This window comes from Periplaneta americana, chromosome 10 (assembly GCF_040183065.1).
Source record: "Periplaneta americana isolate PAMFEO1 chromosome 10, P.americana_PAMFEO1_priV1, whole genome shotgun sequence".
Lineage (NCBI taxonomy): Eukaryota > Metazoa > Arthropoda > Insecta > Blattodea > Blattidae > Periplaneta > Periplaneta americana.
This window is the reverse complement of record NC_091126.1, coordinates 13467359-13483924: the sequence shown is the minus strand read 5'-3', so window position 1 is coordinate 13483924 and position 16566 is coordinate 13467359. Positions and strand designations below refer to the sequence as shown.

Below are 16566 nucleotides of genomic sequence, written 5' to 3'. Positions count from 1 at the left end.
TTCATATTTCCATTTGCTGTTTAAGCATGTTTGAGCAGGATTTTCTTAGTTAGTTAGTTTCTTACCATAGTTGACAATGTCAGTGAAATTTAAAGATGAGGTTGACTTGAAAAAAAAAATAACACAGAGAAAGAGCCATACTGTAACTCTTTCTTTCTCTGAACTAGAAGCATAGTCTAAAAACCTATGTTAAGGTATGGTCACACGTCGCTACTTTTGCAGCGATGCAGTACAAAAAACTGTGCAACTCTCGTACTGCGACGTGTGAAGAATGGTGCAACCCGAAAAGTAGCAGCTGCCGAACTTGCTGCCCGCTACTTTTCCATGCTGCTCGCAGCTTAAAAGTAGCGACGTGTGAACAGGGTTCTCAGGGTTGCAGCCGCAGCATTTTTGATATCGGTTTTGTTGAAACTTTTGCTGTGGTTGCGACCAGTGTTGCCACCCAAATGTGCCAATGATACTTTTATTGTTTGGATGTAGTTTAATGCTAAATGTGATGAAAATAAATTATTTGTAACAGTTATTAAATGCACAACACAGTCTGAGCATATTTGCTGACGATATAATTCACTTTTTTAATTTTCTGTAGCGTAGTTTCAAACAGGAGGGTTGCCAACATTGATTACGTGAATATGCTGTTGGTTATCATTTAAGTATATAGGCGTTTTTAAAAGCTTTAGGGGAGAGTCGGGTAGTATCGGACAGTGCGTTTCTTTCATCTACCACCATATGGTAGTACCTGAATGACATGGTTACGTTTCTGTATGCGACATCACAGAAACGTAACCATGTCTATCAGGTACTATCATCGTGTGGTAGATGAAAGAAACTCACTGTCCGATATTACCCGATGTCCGATACTACCCGACTTTCCCCTATAGTAAAAATAATGCCAATTTCTGAATACTAGTTAGGACAGAAAAGCAAATAATAGATAAGTAAGCTTTCGCATGAGTTTATTAATAATGCGAACATAGCCACAAAATGTATATTGAGAAGTCAACACGGAGATGGAAACCTGCAGCATGGCTGCGGCTGCAAAAGTAGCGCCTTGTGTGTGAACAGACTCGCAACCTCCAGTTGCAACTTTTGCTGCACTCGGGTTGCGCAGCACAAAAAGAAGCATGCAGCGCGCTACTTTTGGCTTACGTGTGAACACGAAACGCAACTTTTGCAGCTGCAGTACAAAAGTTGCGCAGCAAAAGTAGCGACGTGTGACCGTACCTTTAGGCATTCTTGTCAGTTAGCATTACTCGACATGCTGTGTGCTCCATGATGGGTGATGGTCACAGTAAGCAAGTGCCGGTACCCCATATTATAAAATGTCCTTTTGAATTATTTTGAATAATAATTTTGTTGTTGTTTCTGTATGATGTTACAGGCTCTGCGAAAAGTCGGAAAGGACCACACAATACTAATGTTGTGTGTGACAGTGTTCCTGTCATACCTACCTGAGGCGGGCCAGTACTCTTGTATCTTTGTCTACCTCAAGCTGGTGAGTACAGAGCCTGGCTTGTGATTCACTGTGTGGTCGTACATTCTTTTTCTGAGTATGTATTTATTAACTTTACCACCTGAGGTTTTCAGATTCAAACTCAGCCAAGAGTTATGGATTTTAAAGGGTGATAAAATGTTGAGCATGGTTTTTGTCCAAGTGGAAACTAAAGTTGGGAGGCCCATCTCATAGATTTATGGCATGTAAAAGAACCCTGTACTGTAGTTATAAGGGTGAATATTCTGAAATGGGCAAATATGAATAACAAAACTGGAAAAAATATATTGTATTAAATTGTGTACTTTTTTCTCACATTGGTTACATTTGCTCCTATTATTGAAGATTCTGGTATCAGTTGAGCTTAAAAGAATTTTTATGTGAGTTTCTAATTAAAAAAAAAAACCGAGGGATTGCTGTTATCTTTCCCTTATAGCCCATTGTTTAAGGTATCTTCTAAATTTCTGTACTTCAGATTTCACTTGTCTTCGAACATTTCTTTTTTTCATGATCAGTCATAATTGCTATTTTCTTTCTTTTTTTATATATTCTTTGCCATAGTCCCTTTTTTTCTGCAACTCCTCTTCAGTCATATTTGCCCTCTGCCAACGTATCTTCTGCCTTTCATATTTCCTACTTTCATCATCAGACTTTTTTTCTTTCCTATAAACAACCACATGAAATAATATTCGAAGTTACTTTATCCACCAGTATTTAATAATTGTATGTTAAATGAAACCTTTGTCCCACAATAAAGGGACCGACCTACAGGGACGACCTTACAGGGACTGTTGTTACAAATTAGTATAATTTCCGCATTAGTTCTGACAAAATAAATCGTTAAAAATATCATGGAGGTTAGATTTTTTTAGTCGACAAACATTGTAATGTTTTGCATATACTACGAAAGTTTAATATATACAAATTATATTTAATGCCACCTGGGACCGGTGTTACCAATAGAAAACATAACATTCAGTCATCAGTGATGATTTTTGTATTTTTTCAATAAAATAAATTACGACAATGGACGAAAAGTTTTTTAACTGGCGCCATGTTGACCTCTCATCACTACCAACTGTTAAAATTTACCACCTGAAGCAAAATTGTCTTTTTTTTTGTAGCTCTTTTATTTCGAGGGACCGGCGTTACGAAATTTTTGGGGACAAACTTTACGTTAAAGTTGTGCCCTTTCAGAATTAAACAAACAAAAATTCTTGTCTTTCATAATTATTTTAACTATTTATTTATATAATGTTGGCCGAGGAAATAAAATCAAATCGAAAGATTCCGAGAAAAACTTAGTAAAACAGAGTAAAATGTAATTGGGGACATAGGGACCGTAGTTACATTTTGACGTTTGGACGTTATTTTTTAATTATACATTTTAAAATTAATCCTTTTATGCTTTGTTTCCAACTAAAATATGTGAGAGTTAGTTAATTAAACGCAAAAGTAATCAGTTAACATTTTCAAGAAACTCCTTAAATCAGCCGGGACGTAAATTTACCCATTTCAGAATATTCACCCATAACCCCATATTGGTGATGCAGCATTAAATTCTTCAATTAGAATTGTCCCTGTTGGTATGGTTATATTATCCAAATTTAAATGTTTATTTTTTGGAATCTGATGATAATGATGATTTTTTGGAGGCCTATAAATCCCATAGGCCTATATGATCAATTTCTTGTTATTTTTCCACAACTGTAGTTCTACAATTTCTGATGTATCTCTATCATTCCTCAACTATCTTAAACTTTGATGTCAGGTTGTTTCTTACTGCTAAAAGAATTAGGAAAACATATAGAAATAAAGGCTACAGGCTAAAATTCGAACAGGGAGCCTCATTTATGGCAAGGAAAGCATTGCTGTTTTTAGTTTTATTTTTCTTCTATGTGAATAGTGCCTATTACCTAACTGACAATTCCTGTATCCGTGAATTCGCTGATACGCAACAGGGTCTTTGTTAGAGGTCTGCTACTCAACAAAAATAAACTTGTCTTACCCGAATAAATGACGCTTCCAAAAACATTCTCCTTTCAACTTTAAAACTGTAGCACTGGTTGTCGGTTCTCTTTATTATTCAAGAATAAAGTCTCTTCCTATACCATCTCTAAATGTACAGCTCTTTATGAATGGACTTCTGTTGATGCAGTGGTTACAGTGTTTTGCACAAAGTGTCTGTACAAGTCGACAATGAGATAGATATGCATAAGAAGAGCCCATTTTAAAATGGGGGGGACTTATATTTCATTGTTATTTATTTGCTTCCATGAAATCTTCTGATTTTGAGCAAAGCAAAATATTGGTGTTCGTAGCCGAATTTCGGGATTCATTCATGATGCTCAGAACCATATATATTAGGGGTACTGAGAATGCATATTCCATAAAATTCCAGAGTCGATTTTTTGCAATATCTCTCTGTACTTTGTATAATAAGAAATTGATTATTTTTATTAATACTTTTTAACTAATTTCTGATATTAGACTATTCGTCATTCACCCATATGAAGTCAATTATGTAGGCGAATTTACCGACAGTCATTGCCTAGGATGCACCATAAAGGTAAGCGTTCACTACATCGTATCGCACTCCTCATACGAATCGCACGCAACAGATATTTTAAGTGCACTGCGTTCACTTTAACAGCTCCACCTCATTGCCTCATCGGATTCCCCTATCAGCTGTTTAAAACATGACGTTGTACGATATTGACATTACTGAAAACAGAGGAGTTGAGGTTAGGTCTATTAATTACGTCTGTTAGCGAGTAAGAATTTGTAATTCCTTTATGCGTCTTAATTGAAGAGGAAGAAACAAGGGAAATATTGGTTACATAATATATTTGCAAGAAACGACTTGATTACTGTAATGGGAATGCCTCAAATAATATAATTCTTCGCAATTTTCTACACGCAAAATAAGTTTTCCGTCTGCCATTTTGGCGCGACACTGAACATGGCACAACATAATAGTAACAGTTGACCAATTAAAATTGATTTATTAAAGAAGGCTATGATCGCACGCATCGGAAAAGTTGCCCATCTGAGAAACGTGGACGGATTTGCCGAGAGGTGATGCATCCAATACAATGTAGTGAATACGGTTACATAACAATTACACCAAAGATAGTCTTTTTCCGATACGTGCGATTCGTCCGATGCGTGCGATACGATGTAGTGAATGCTTACCTTAAGAGGTTGGTCTACGCTACACTTATGAGAAATGAGATGGAGATTTGTTGGGATGCCAAAGAGGAGCTGGAGCTCCCAGAGGAAGCCCCTCTATTTTCTGGACCACAGGCTCACCAAACACAAGTTATAAATCAGGGATACACCAGGAATCGAACCCAGGTCCACAGGATTATTAGTCCATTGCTCTAGCAACCAGACTACCCTGGCGGCTATATTAAAAAATAAAACATATCAAAAATTGATCAGTGTTCTGGAGACTATACAAGGTGTAGGTGTAGGATATTGCATGGTCCCCCATTCCAGTTGCCAAGCCTATTAAGTAACAAGATCTTTAAAATAAGTCAGGGTTTATGCCCCCTCTTTTGCGAAAATTTAGTTAAATTAAGTTTAAGTACTTGTTACAGGTAATGGGATTCAGTGTTGTGATGGTAGCCGTATTCATTGCAACAGTTGGCATCCTGTCTGTATGTGCCCAGATAGTATTGGGTTTCCTTATGCGATCTCTAGGACCAAAGCACACTATCATGGTTGGACTTGTGTTTGAGATGCTTCAACTCATGTGGTATGGATTCGGGTCACAAACATGGTACGTATCTTTATTATGTGTACAGTTGGTGCATGCCTATGTGTGAGAAACATCTTAAAAATATCTTATTGAGGTAAATCGTCTTTGATGAAGATGTAAATCTGCAAATAACTGTCCATAGAAATGCCTGTTCTTCTAATTTTGTAATATAAAGGAATAATTTGAAATCTTATTACGTAGTGTACATGTGTACTTGTGTAATGTTTTAATGTGAGACCTTTAAATACAAGTGACAGATTAATGGATTATAGCTTAATGTCATTCATTGTAAGTTTTTTCACCCTGATGCAACTGTGCCTATTAAACTGTTTGTCTAAACTATGCAGTTTGGTATCATGGAACTCTCTTGTGGAGACATCGAAATACCACACTTGCACACTTGACTGTTTCCATGAAACTAATTGAGGCGTTCAGAGGCAAAGAGGTGTAAGTGCACTTACGTTATTTTCCATAAAATGTGATTAAAAGTTACTAAGCATTCGTAAATCCCTGAAGATTTAATTTTAAATGTTAATGTGCGATGTGGTTAAAAGATATATCCCTTTTCCACTGAAATTTTAAATGCTTTACTTTACCCTGGATACACTTAAATTATTTTTTAGAACTGTCACTTACACCCTTTGCTACTAACCACCTCAATTGTATTCAATTAGCCCTGCTTGTCATACAATCAGTTTATCTTACAATATCGGTATTTTATTTGTGAATATGAGTTCAAGTAAATAATGTAAGCCACTGGAATAGTAGCATGTTTACCTCCTGATAAAAGAGTGCACTTGAGCATGGGTGTAAATTCCACTTACGCTGATTATCTGGTTGGGTTTCTTTACAGAGTTTTTCTCCAACTGAAAGGGAAATGTCAGGTAAACCCATAGTGAATTCTCGTACTCAGAATCTGAAAGTTAATAGTGCTGTTAAGCGTTAAAGTTACCAGATCACAAGCTTGCTGAATTTGTCCTGTAGACAGTCTTAAATTTTGAAGAATCATGCAGTTGTATTGAGATCTCAGATAATTTTATTTCGAAATTGTTTTCAAAATACGGATGTATTCAAATGCATTTCTTTCTTTATTTCTTCTGTTCCTCTCTCAACGTGAGAGTTCAAGTTCCACAACCATAGCCAACTACTGTGCTGAATACAAAGATGTAGTTCTACGTAAAAAAAAAAAAAAACCGTCTTCAGAGGAAAATCTTGCAGCTACTCTACATAAGCAGTTGTAAAGGCGTGAAACTCAACATGCTGCTGATTGGTTGCATGCTATCAGTTTCATCTGATTGATTTAATGCAACTTGGTGGGAGAAGTTTTTATGTTGTAAAAGTATAGCTCTTTCTTGCTGGGTGGTGGTAATGTGATTACATTGACTACCATAATTGTTGCAATGATAAAAGATAGGATATACTTCAAATAATCTATCTCAGTATCGATGAAAGAGTAATGGAACGGAGAAAAATTCTCTCCGGCGCCGGGATTTGAACCTGGGTTTTCAGCTCTACGTGCTGATGCTTTATCCACTAAGCCACACCGGATACCACCCCGGTGTCGGACAGAATTGTCTCTGATTAAGTTCCAACTCTTGGGTTCCCTCTAGTGGCCGCCCTCTGCACTACGTCATAGATGTCTATGAACATAGGACTGAAGTCCACAAATGTGCTGAGGTGCACTCGTCGGATCCCGGCCAACTAGTCACTCACGAGTGCACCTCAGCACATGTGTGGACTTTGGTCCTATGTTCATAGACATCTATGACGTAGTGCAGAGGGTGGCCACTAGAGGGAACCCAAGAGTTGGAACTTAATCAGAGACAATTCTGTCCGACGCCGTGGTGGTATCCGGTGTGGCTTAGTGGATAAAGCATCAGCACGTAGAGCTGAAAACCCAGGTTCAAATCCCGGCGCCGGAGAGAATTTTTCTCCGTTCCATTAATCTTTCATCGTATGATGACGCAAAATATCTGCATGGAAATATCATATGTACTTCGGTACATTGAAATAATATATAAAATATATATTTTATATATATATATATATATATATATATATCTCAGCATCGTTTATGTGTACCACTGAGTTTTCTGAGACTTTAACGGAGATAACCGGCATGGAAAATTATTACACTAGCCATTTACATAACAGTGCACTGATATTCTGATTTAATTGTATCATGTGAATGTAAATTTATTTTGAAGAGAGTATGTGAATATAGAATTATTTGACATTTGTTATGTGTTCGCAGGATGATGTGGGCAGCAGGTGTGTTGGCCTCAGTGAGCAGTATCACATACCCGGCCATTAGTGCCTTTGTCTCCATGCACTCAGATGCAGACAAGCAAGGTAAAGAAATTAATATTATTATACAGAATTATTTATGAAGTTACACCAGCACCTACCAAGCTAATTTCAAAGAGAGTAAAAAGAACTTTGACGTAGACATGAGTCTAGATCACAATTTTTACAAATTATTTCCAGTTACGTTGAACGAAGGTTGTATAGGTATCAGTAGTTCAGGATATTTTTTGTTTCGAAGTTCATTATCAGTATGCAATAACCGAAAAAAGTGCTACGTGAAATACCAATATAACCAAAATAATACTTTTGTGGTGCAACAACGTAATTTGTTCGTGGATAAGAATTTTCTCATGTTCAATTTTCATGACAATAAGGGGATGCTGTACTATTCACTAGCTTAAAACTATTAATTCATTGAACTAAAGAAAGGCAGCAAGGGTTTATACAGTATTATCGTCATTAACAAATTTACTTTTTAATACTGCTGTTTGTTATTTTTAAGAATTACTTACTTACTTACAAATGGCTTTTAAGGAACCCGAAGGTTTATTGCCGCCCTCACATAAACCCGCCATTGGTCCCTATCCTGTGCAAGATTACTCCAGTCTCTATCATCATATCCCACCTCCCTCAAATCCATTTTAATATTATCCTCCCATCTACGTTTCGGCCTCCCTAAAGGTCTTTTTCCCTCCGGTCTCCCAACTAACACTCTATATGCATTTCTGGATTCGCCCATACGTGCTACATGCCCTGCCCATCTCAAACTTCTGGATTTAATGTTCCTAATTATGTCAGGTGAAGAATACAATGCGTGCAGTTCTGCATTGTGTAACTTTCTCCATTCTCCTGTAACTTCATCCCGCTTAGCCCCAAATATTTTCCTAAGCACCTTATTCTCAAACACCCATAACCTATGTTCCTCTTTCAGAGTGAGAGTCCAAGTTTCACAACCATACAGAAGAACCGGTAATATAACTGTTTTATAAATTCTAACTTTCAGATTTTTGGACAGCAGACTGGATGATAAGAGCTTCTCAGCCGAATAATAACACGCATTTCCCATATTTATTCTGCGTTTAATTTCCTCCCGAGTTACTGTTGTTACTGTTGCTCCAAGATATTTGAATTTTTCCACCTCTTCGAAGGATAAATCTCCAATTTTTATATTTCCATTTTGTACAATATTCTGGTCACGAGACATAATCATATACTTCGTCTTTTCGGAATTTACTTCCAAACCGATCGCTTTACTTGCTTCAAGTAAAATTTCCGTGTTTTCCCTAACCGTTTGTGTATTTTCTCCTAACATATTCACATCATCCGCATAGACAAGAAGCTGATGTAACCCGTTCAATTCGAAACCATGCCTGTTATCCTGAACTTTCCTAATGGCATATTCTAAAGCGAAGTTAAAAAGTAAAGGTGATAGTGCATCTCCCTGCTTTAGCCTGCAGTGAATTGGAAAAGCATCAGATAGAAATTGACCTATACGGACTCTGCTGTACGTTTCACTGAGACACATTTTAATTAATCCAACTAGTTTCTTGGGAATACCAAATTCAATAAGAATATCATATAATACTTCCCTCTTAACCGAGTCATATGCGTTTTTGAAATCTATGAATAACTGATGTACTGTACCCTTATACTCCCATTTTTTTCTCCATTATCTGTCGAATACAAATAATCTGATCAATAGTCGCTCTATTACGCGAAAAACCGCACTGATGATCCCCAATAATTTCATCTACGTACGGAGTTAATCTTCTCAAAAGGATATTGGACAAAATTTAAGAATACTGGTATTTATTTCAGGGTTGGCATAATTCTCCTCGACCCAATAAATCCACCAGAAAAAACCGCGAGTTTTTGACTGAGAGTGGGTTTCTTTAAATGATATTAAAAAGTATTCTAATAAAGCTGCAAGTGGTATAAGATCTTCCTTTGCTACCAGTTCCAATCATTTGTATTATTTTATACTATGCAAATCATTATTAAGTAGGTGTCTATCCTATGGTAGTATACTGGTACCAAATTTCATTTATTATTGTAAGCATTTATTAAAATGCCTAAAGTATTTTTATTTGTTTAATATTTCGTTGAACAATCCGTTAAAAATTCTTAGAATTTACAAAATAGCAGCCAATGTAGTAAACATAGTCATACTGTATCTCTAGCTATAGTCAAGAGTATGATTGATGGTGTGGAAGCATAGATCAACTCTCTCCTAAGGGAGGGGTATATTCCCATTATCATCTTCAAATGTAAGTAAAATAAATGGAAAAATTACGTTTTTGTATGAAGTATAATGTTTTAGTCACTAGTTATGCAACAATTTCCCTTCACATGGTTGCTTCTTTGATTTATTTTCCGAAGAGGAGTTAAGCAAAATTTATCATAATGTATAATTGTCTTTTTATATTACCTAATCTTTTCTACTGTCAAAATTCTGTCACGCAAATCACATAGATTACCGCTGAAGTTACAGCAATGCAGCACTTTCACCTTCATTGCAACTCCAATGTCTCCGCGGTTTCTTAACCCTGTAGTAACTCTGACTGCAACAAAGTTCATCTACCTTGTCAGTTGTCTGAACTGTATTGAGAAATACACATTTTTAACCATGGTTAGTTATACAGTACTGCATTTTCGTCACAGGCATATCTTCGTTTTTTAAGAGCACTCTTTGGACAGTGTTTTTTCGAGAATGGAATCTTTTTCTCGACACTTATTAAATAGATAATTTGTAGAAACAAAAGCCGCCCTAAATAAGGGTTCGATAGATCGGCCTACTAATCAATTCATAAAGAATAATAAGTAAACAAAACAATTTTGTGACACTTGGAAAGAAAAAGAAAAAAACAGTAAGAAAATGTAGGAAATCATTTACAATAAAAATTTTGTTGGGTACAAATGATTACTAATTATAGCTAAGGATGATTTTAACACGTGAGATCCTATGGCATCAATCGTTGCATTAGAAATTTTATATTGTTTAAGTTGATTTAAAGTTTCACGTGGGATCGTGCCACGGGCACCGAACATGAGCCCAAAAACTGTCCAATGTGTAATGTGGTATTGTGCTCCAAGATGCTGACAACAAGGCTCATATATGAGCACTGTTTCGAAGTAGCCAAAAATTACATAAACACAACTTTTACAACTTCTTCAGTAGATATGATTCAATTTTGAAAATGCATTGCTATACTATGTGCAGTAGCGGCTGGTGGTCAAAATAATGAGTGTGCTACAATCTCTATATCGGCCTACTGTATACACTTATATGTATTTATCTTAATTTTAGACTCGCCTAATGACGAAATATGCAGTCCATACGACGTTCCTTCCTACTGCAGAACTTGTCAATTACCCTGGTGTTAAACGTTAAACCCCTCCCTCTTGGACATTATACTCTTTTCTATTGACAGTATTGCAAGAGCAGTGAGGCGATCCTGGGACATAGTGTTCCTTACAAACATTTTATGCGTTTCAAGCAAGAAAAACATCTTTCTGGCTCAGCAGTGGTCATTGGTTTTGTAACCAAAATATTTAACAACTTCGTTACTTCACAGAATGGATCCTGTGAATTGTTGGAGGGTATGTATTGTAACAATTGAACAGCTCCATCTATATTTCGGAAGTCTAGTCTTCTGTATAGAATTCAAAGATGTTTCTTTAACATTCTTTTGTTCAGTACAGTATAGCTGTTGACAGAAACTTCAAGTTCGCATTCAGGAAAATTATGCGAAAAATTGTCAAAAAATTCGCTGTTTAACAATTTTGTTGCGTCTAGGTAACTTAGACTGGAAACTATGAGTAGTTTCCTGAATTATACTGTCACATACTTCCTTGGCTTCAATTTTCTGGGATTCCATTATCCGTCGCTTGCTGACTGATTCTGGAGGAACCTAAAAAAACTGGTAAGATGGCAGCAGCAGTTGGACACTTGAATTACCAAATACATTATACATACCTGGCCCCGGAACAATTTTTCCCTTGAAAATATTCAAATCTGCTTTACAGGGAGCTTCACCTGAAAGACTAGATTTGCATAATATATACGTTACTGTGTACGTTAACAGAAAACCACAATTCCAAGTCACACAGAGATTGTGTGCACTCGTTGTGGGTCTCTGGCATTTCGTCAGCCCACGCGAGTTGTGTGGATATAAAGGGAAAAGTTGAGACGGTGTCGGGTGGAGTTCCCAGGTAGCTCAGTGGTGGAGCGCTGGTACGTTCAACCAGAGGTCCCGGGATCGATACCCGGCCCCGGAACAATTTTTCCCTTGAAATTATTCAAATCTGCTTTACAGGGAGCTTCACCTGAAAGACTAGATTTACATTATTCATAGTTCCGAGTTCTTCCACAAACAAGCATTCTTTCGTTACACTTTACTTTTGCAATCTCCAAGCTGTGTTGTGCTGAAGCTGACTACAGCACTTCCCCGCGTAAAAATAGCCAATCAGAGCAGTGATTTCAGCTTCGCACATGTGCATTAATTGTCTATATTCTCATGCAGATTCTGAGTAGCACAACGAACCCCTGAGGCACCAAAGGTCGAAGAGCGAAGACTAAACACTATAACGCATCACGAACATAACCACGGGAAATTGTCAAATGGCATTAAATACTATGGTATTGCAAATACATTATTTGAGCAAAAATTATCATTGTACCGTAGCACATAAGGACGGGCCGCCCCTGACTATGTGTCAACTCATGGTTAAAAATACGTATTTTTCATTTCAGTTCAGACAGCTGACTGAGATTGTCAATGTAAAGTGCCAGCAGAATCGTGTCACCTGATTAGTGCCGCTATGTGTTCTTTGTCAGGTTTAAAGTAAACGAGCTGGGAAAACCCAATGCACTGCCTGCCACACAGCAATCTCGTTGCTCGGCAGGAATGTTGGCAACTTAGGTTTCACTCTAATCAGTCTTCATTAGAAAAACAACAACAAAGTATGAACACACTATTCAAGAGACCAATAAGGCCGAAAAAGTGATTTTTGAACTTAGTATGTGGTGAACAAGAAGAATACAAAGTGAAAGAATCAGAAGACTATCAGTAGGAAGGAGAAAAGTGAAGAAGATAGTAATTTTGTCGGTCGATTTCCAAAACACGGACGAAATCGTGGTTCCAAACCTTGGTTTTTAAACTGCGCTCGCGATCTGAATCCTTATGTGATTTCTAAAACGAAGTCGAGACCCGGCTTGAGAAGAAACCGAGGTTCGTGTGTTTTATATATGGCAACGCAGCTAAGAATCGATTTTTATTCTTGTAAACAGTCGATATTAGAAAGAAATGAACATCGGGATTAATATTTTTATTGAATTCCAGTAAGTCACATTCTTTTGTTCTCAGCCAAGGTATAGTTATATTTGCTAATTTACAGAATATATTATGTGCGTTTAAAATATTAGCATTAATTTATAGGGAACTGATTTTTAGGTACCAGAATTATATTTCCTAAATAATTAGCACAATTCGAACGTTTATGTTGTAGTTTATCATTTGTTCATAGCTACTGCTAATATTAACTACCTGAAAACCCGGGTCTAACGAATCAATAACCTAAATATTAACTGGATTAAAGTTGCAATTGAAACTAAAATATTATCTGGTTCTATTTTCACATTAGGCCTAGTACGTGGAAAGCCCCAGTAGCATAAAACTTAAAATAACAAGACAAAATCACGTTTGCTTCATATTCTTGTAGGCCCACATCATATTCGAGTATTAAATAAAGTGTGCAGAACTACTGTAAAGACTAAGAATTTAGTTATATCGTCTTATAGACATAAAGGTGTAATTAGTATAAAATGTTAGGCCTATATCTTACTTCCCTCAAAGCAACAAGAACGTGTAAAAACTTGTCAACCTGGCGGCTCTTGCATTTCGTTGTAGATTATTATTTAGCATTCTTGCTAAATTTTGTGTTGATTCCTTCAAAAATCGAAAATATTCGCATGAAATTATCGTCGTTATATAGTTACAAATGATTATTCCTGACTCTCATCACTCTAATCCGAGATTTAATATTTGTAATCATAAATTTTCCTTTGATAATCATCCAGCTGATCTACTTCCTCCATCTTGTATATATGAAGCCGTGGTTTTAAACCTACCCCAGCCGTGGTGTCTGCTTCAGACCATGGTTTCGAGGCATGGCTCAGAAAAATGAAAAAGACCTCGTTTTATAAATCCAAACGCGGTTTAAAGCCACGGCCGTGGTTTAGACCTTGTTTTAGAAATCGACCCTGTATTTCATTCCTTAAGAATATATTTTATTCCATAAGAAATTTATTCATGAACTAAAATTTTAGTGTATATACATACATGAGGAGCTCCAAAGCAAAAGCTGTTCAGTTCACTTTCAATTGTAACTGAGTTTGAATCGAATTCAGACTCTCAGAAGAGTCTTACACTGGGCTACAAACTTCATTCGAAGAGAGATAATTGTATTAGAAGTGAATGGAATTGTTTAGCCCTCTGTGCATGTTATGAATCCATTTAGGTGGACTTGACAGTTTTTTTCAGAGCTCCTCACATGTACTACATGAATGTTGCAGGACTGGTGCAGGGTATGGTGACAGGCATGCGAGGACTGTGTAACGGGTTGGGCCCAGCAATGTTTGGAGTCATCTTCTATTTGTTCCACGTGGATCTTAATGACGACTCACCAGTCGGCCGTGGTAGGGATCAGAAACCTATGATTTCTGGAGACAACAACACAGCTGGTCAAATATTTGACTCCATCCAACCAGTAAGTGACATAAACCTCTAACACCGTCAGTAATGCATTTTGTACTACATTCTAAGTTATTTCATCATTTATGTGGGAGTCCATATTCATAGAAGTATTAGATGCTTGAAACTTTGTCTCACATACAAAAAGACACGCTTATAACATAAGTTTCATGAAGTATTGTAAAAGCGTCATCCAGCATGTCAACTGGCACATAACATTGAAATAAATGAAGCAGCCAAAATTTATATTATGTGATTAATATGTATTAAACAACTAGATTACATACAATAATCAATACTTGCAAAAGAGTTCATTTTTCTGACTCATCTTATTGATTAAGGGGTTACATACACATTTGAGGGTAAAAAAATATTGTTTTTCCATTTTTTTATAGTAATTTAATACGAGCTTTAATTTTGTATATGGTGTTTAAAAAAAGTGTCTCATATTATACATGATTTAGCATTGGTCGAAACTAGAAAAAACAGTTCCTACAAACTTGTGTCCAGAAACAAATATCTGTTGAGATATGGGCCATGCTGTATTGTGGCCTACGATACCCATCTGTCTGTTACGTAGACATTACAGAAGGCGCTCTATGTGGTCACCACGCATTGTTACACATGCTTGAGCCCTTCTTTTCAGTGAATCATGGACTCTTGCGACCACATACATTGGATACACGCTCCTATAATGTTTGTACATTGTCAATGGTTGTGGCATACATCATTACCTTTAAATGTCCCCATAGTCAGAAATCCAGAGGATTTAGGTCAGGTGATCGGGAAGGCCATGCTACTGGATCTCCTCGACCAATCCATCGCTCATTAAACCTCTGGGTTAGGTATTGTCGCACAAGATGTAGAAAATGGGCTGGTGCTCCGTCGTGCATAACCACATGCGTTGTCTTTGTGCAAAGGAAATGTCCTCCAATGACGATCATAGGCCACAATACAGCATGGTTCGGATCTCAACAGATATTTGTTTCCGGACACATCTTTATAGGAACTTTTTTTTCTAGTTACGACCAATACTACCTCCTGTAAAAAATATGCGACACTTTTTTTAAACACTCTGTATGCGTGAAACATACATTAAAATGTCCTGCCATACAAACACAATACCAGCCAGCCAGTAGTCTAAGTTTATTGCTCATTTTCTCAAAACTTTTTAGATAATTGTATATTTGCATGACCTTTTTTTCTTAGTAAGATGAACAAATTGTGGCTCAATCTTTACTCCATATTTAAAATAAATTTAAAAACTAAACAAAACTTCAATGAAAAATTTCTTTAAAATTTAAATGTATTAAGAAACTGTTTTTATTTTCCTTCCCCTTGCAGTGCAGATATACTAACCATTGAGTTAGGCTTGTTAAACTAATGTTACCTGCAAGAAGAAAAAGAATTATTAAAAAGTATTAAAGACGTTGTGAGTAATTTTTTGAAGAGCAATTTGATATGAATTGCAAAATTAAAAATTTGAAAATTCACAATTCCAAAAGGTTTTTATGCAGGTAATTTTTTTTTCTTTTAGATTCAAAAGCAATTTTCAAACATTAAGCATATAAAATTTCATGAAAATAGGGCTTAAGGATATGGAGGGATCAAATTTAAAAACAGTCTAAACATTTAATGGTGGAAGGTGTATGTAACCCTTTAAGTTATAAGCTAATAAAATTTATTCTTTACATAACTAAAAACTCTGTTGTTTTCTCTACTTATTCGTTGTTAAATGTAGAAATATTCCTATACCAAATTTGGAAAATTACGCGGTGTTATGATTTAATCTTAAGTGTATGATTTCAAGAAAATGAACAGAATCAGAGACGTTGATATGTTTTGAGAATTAAAAGTGTAGTGTTAGTGTTATGGCTAGAGTTCACACCTACAACTGCTTAAAGCAATGTTGCACTTTGCATAAACAGTATGATAGATAGCTGCTTTACATTTACCTCAGTAAGAGCTCTTCCACTCCTCTTCCCCACACATGTTAACGAGTTCACGAAGAATGACGTTTGGGGAGAGTAGAAGACCAGCATTACATTGCAGTTAAATATCAAACCATCCTGCTTTCTTTTAGTTGGCTTGCCCTGCTGTTTGAGACATTAACCTTGTAATTTTGCACTTGGAGTGCTTCAGAGTATATTTTGATTCTGTTAATTGCTGCAGAAAATCAGTACCCGCACTAAGGAAATATGGAAAGTCTGAAAACTATTTTTAAAAAATCAAATATTTCAAGTACTTTTTCC

At 36.3% G+C, this 16566-nt stretch overlaps 1 protein-coding gene across 7 annotated transcripts in view; it reads left to right on the top strand.

The window, feature by feature from the left end:
* Positions 1–16566, top strand: part of LOC138707446 (hippocampus abundant transcript 1 protein) — a 141436-nt gene that overhangs the window by 84530 nt on the left and 40340 nt on the right. For all 7 annotated transcript variants that reach the window (XM_069836902.1, XM_069836904.1, XM_069836906.1 and 4 more), the window contains exons 7-10: positions 1382–1495; positions 5095–5276; positions 7510–7607; positions 14137–14330. In XM_069836902.1, the coding sequence (XP_069693003.1) occupies positions 1382–1495; positions 5095–5276; positions 7510–7607; positions 14137–14330 (588 nt within the window). The remainder of the gene's footprint in view (positions 1–1381; positions 1496–5094; positions 5277–7509; positions 7608–14136; positions 14331–16566) is intronic.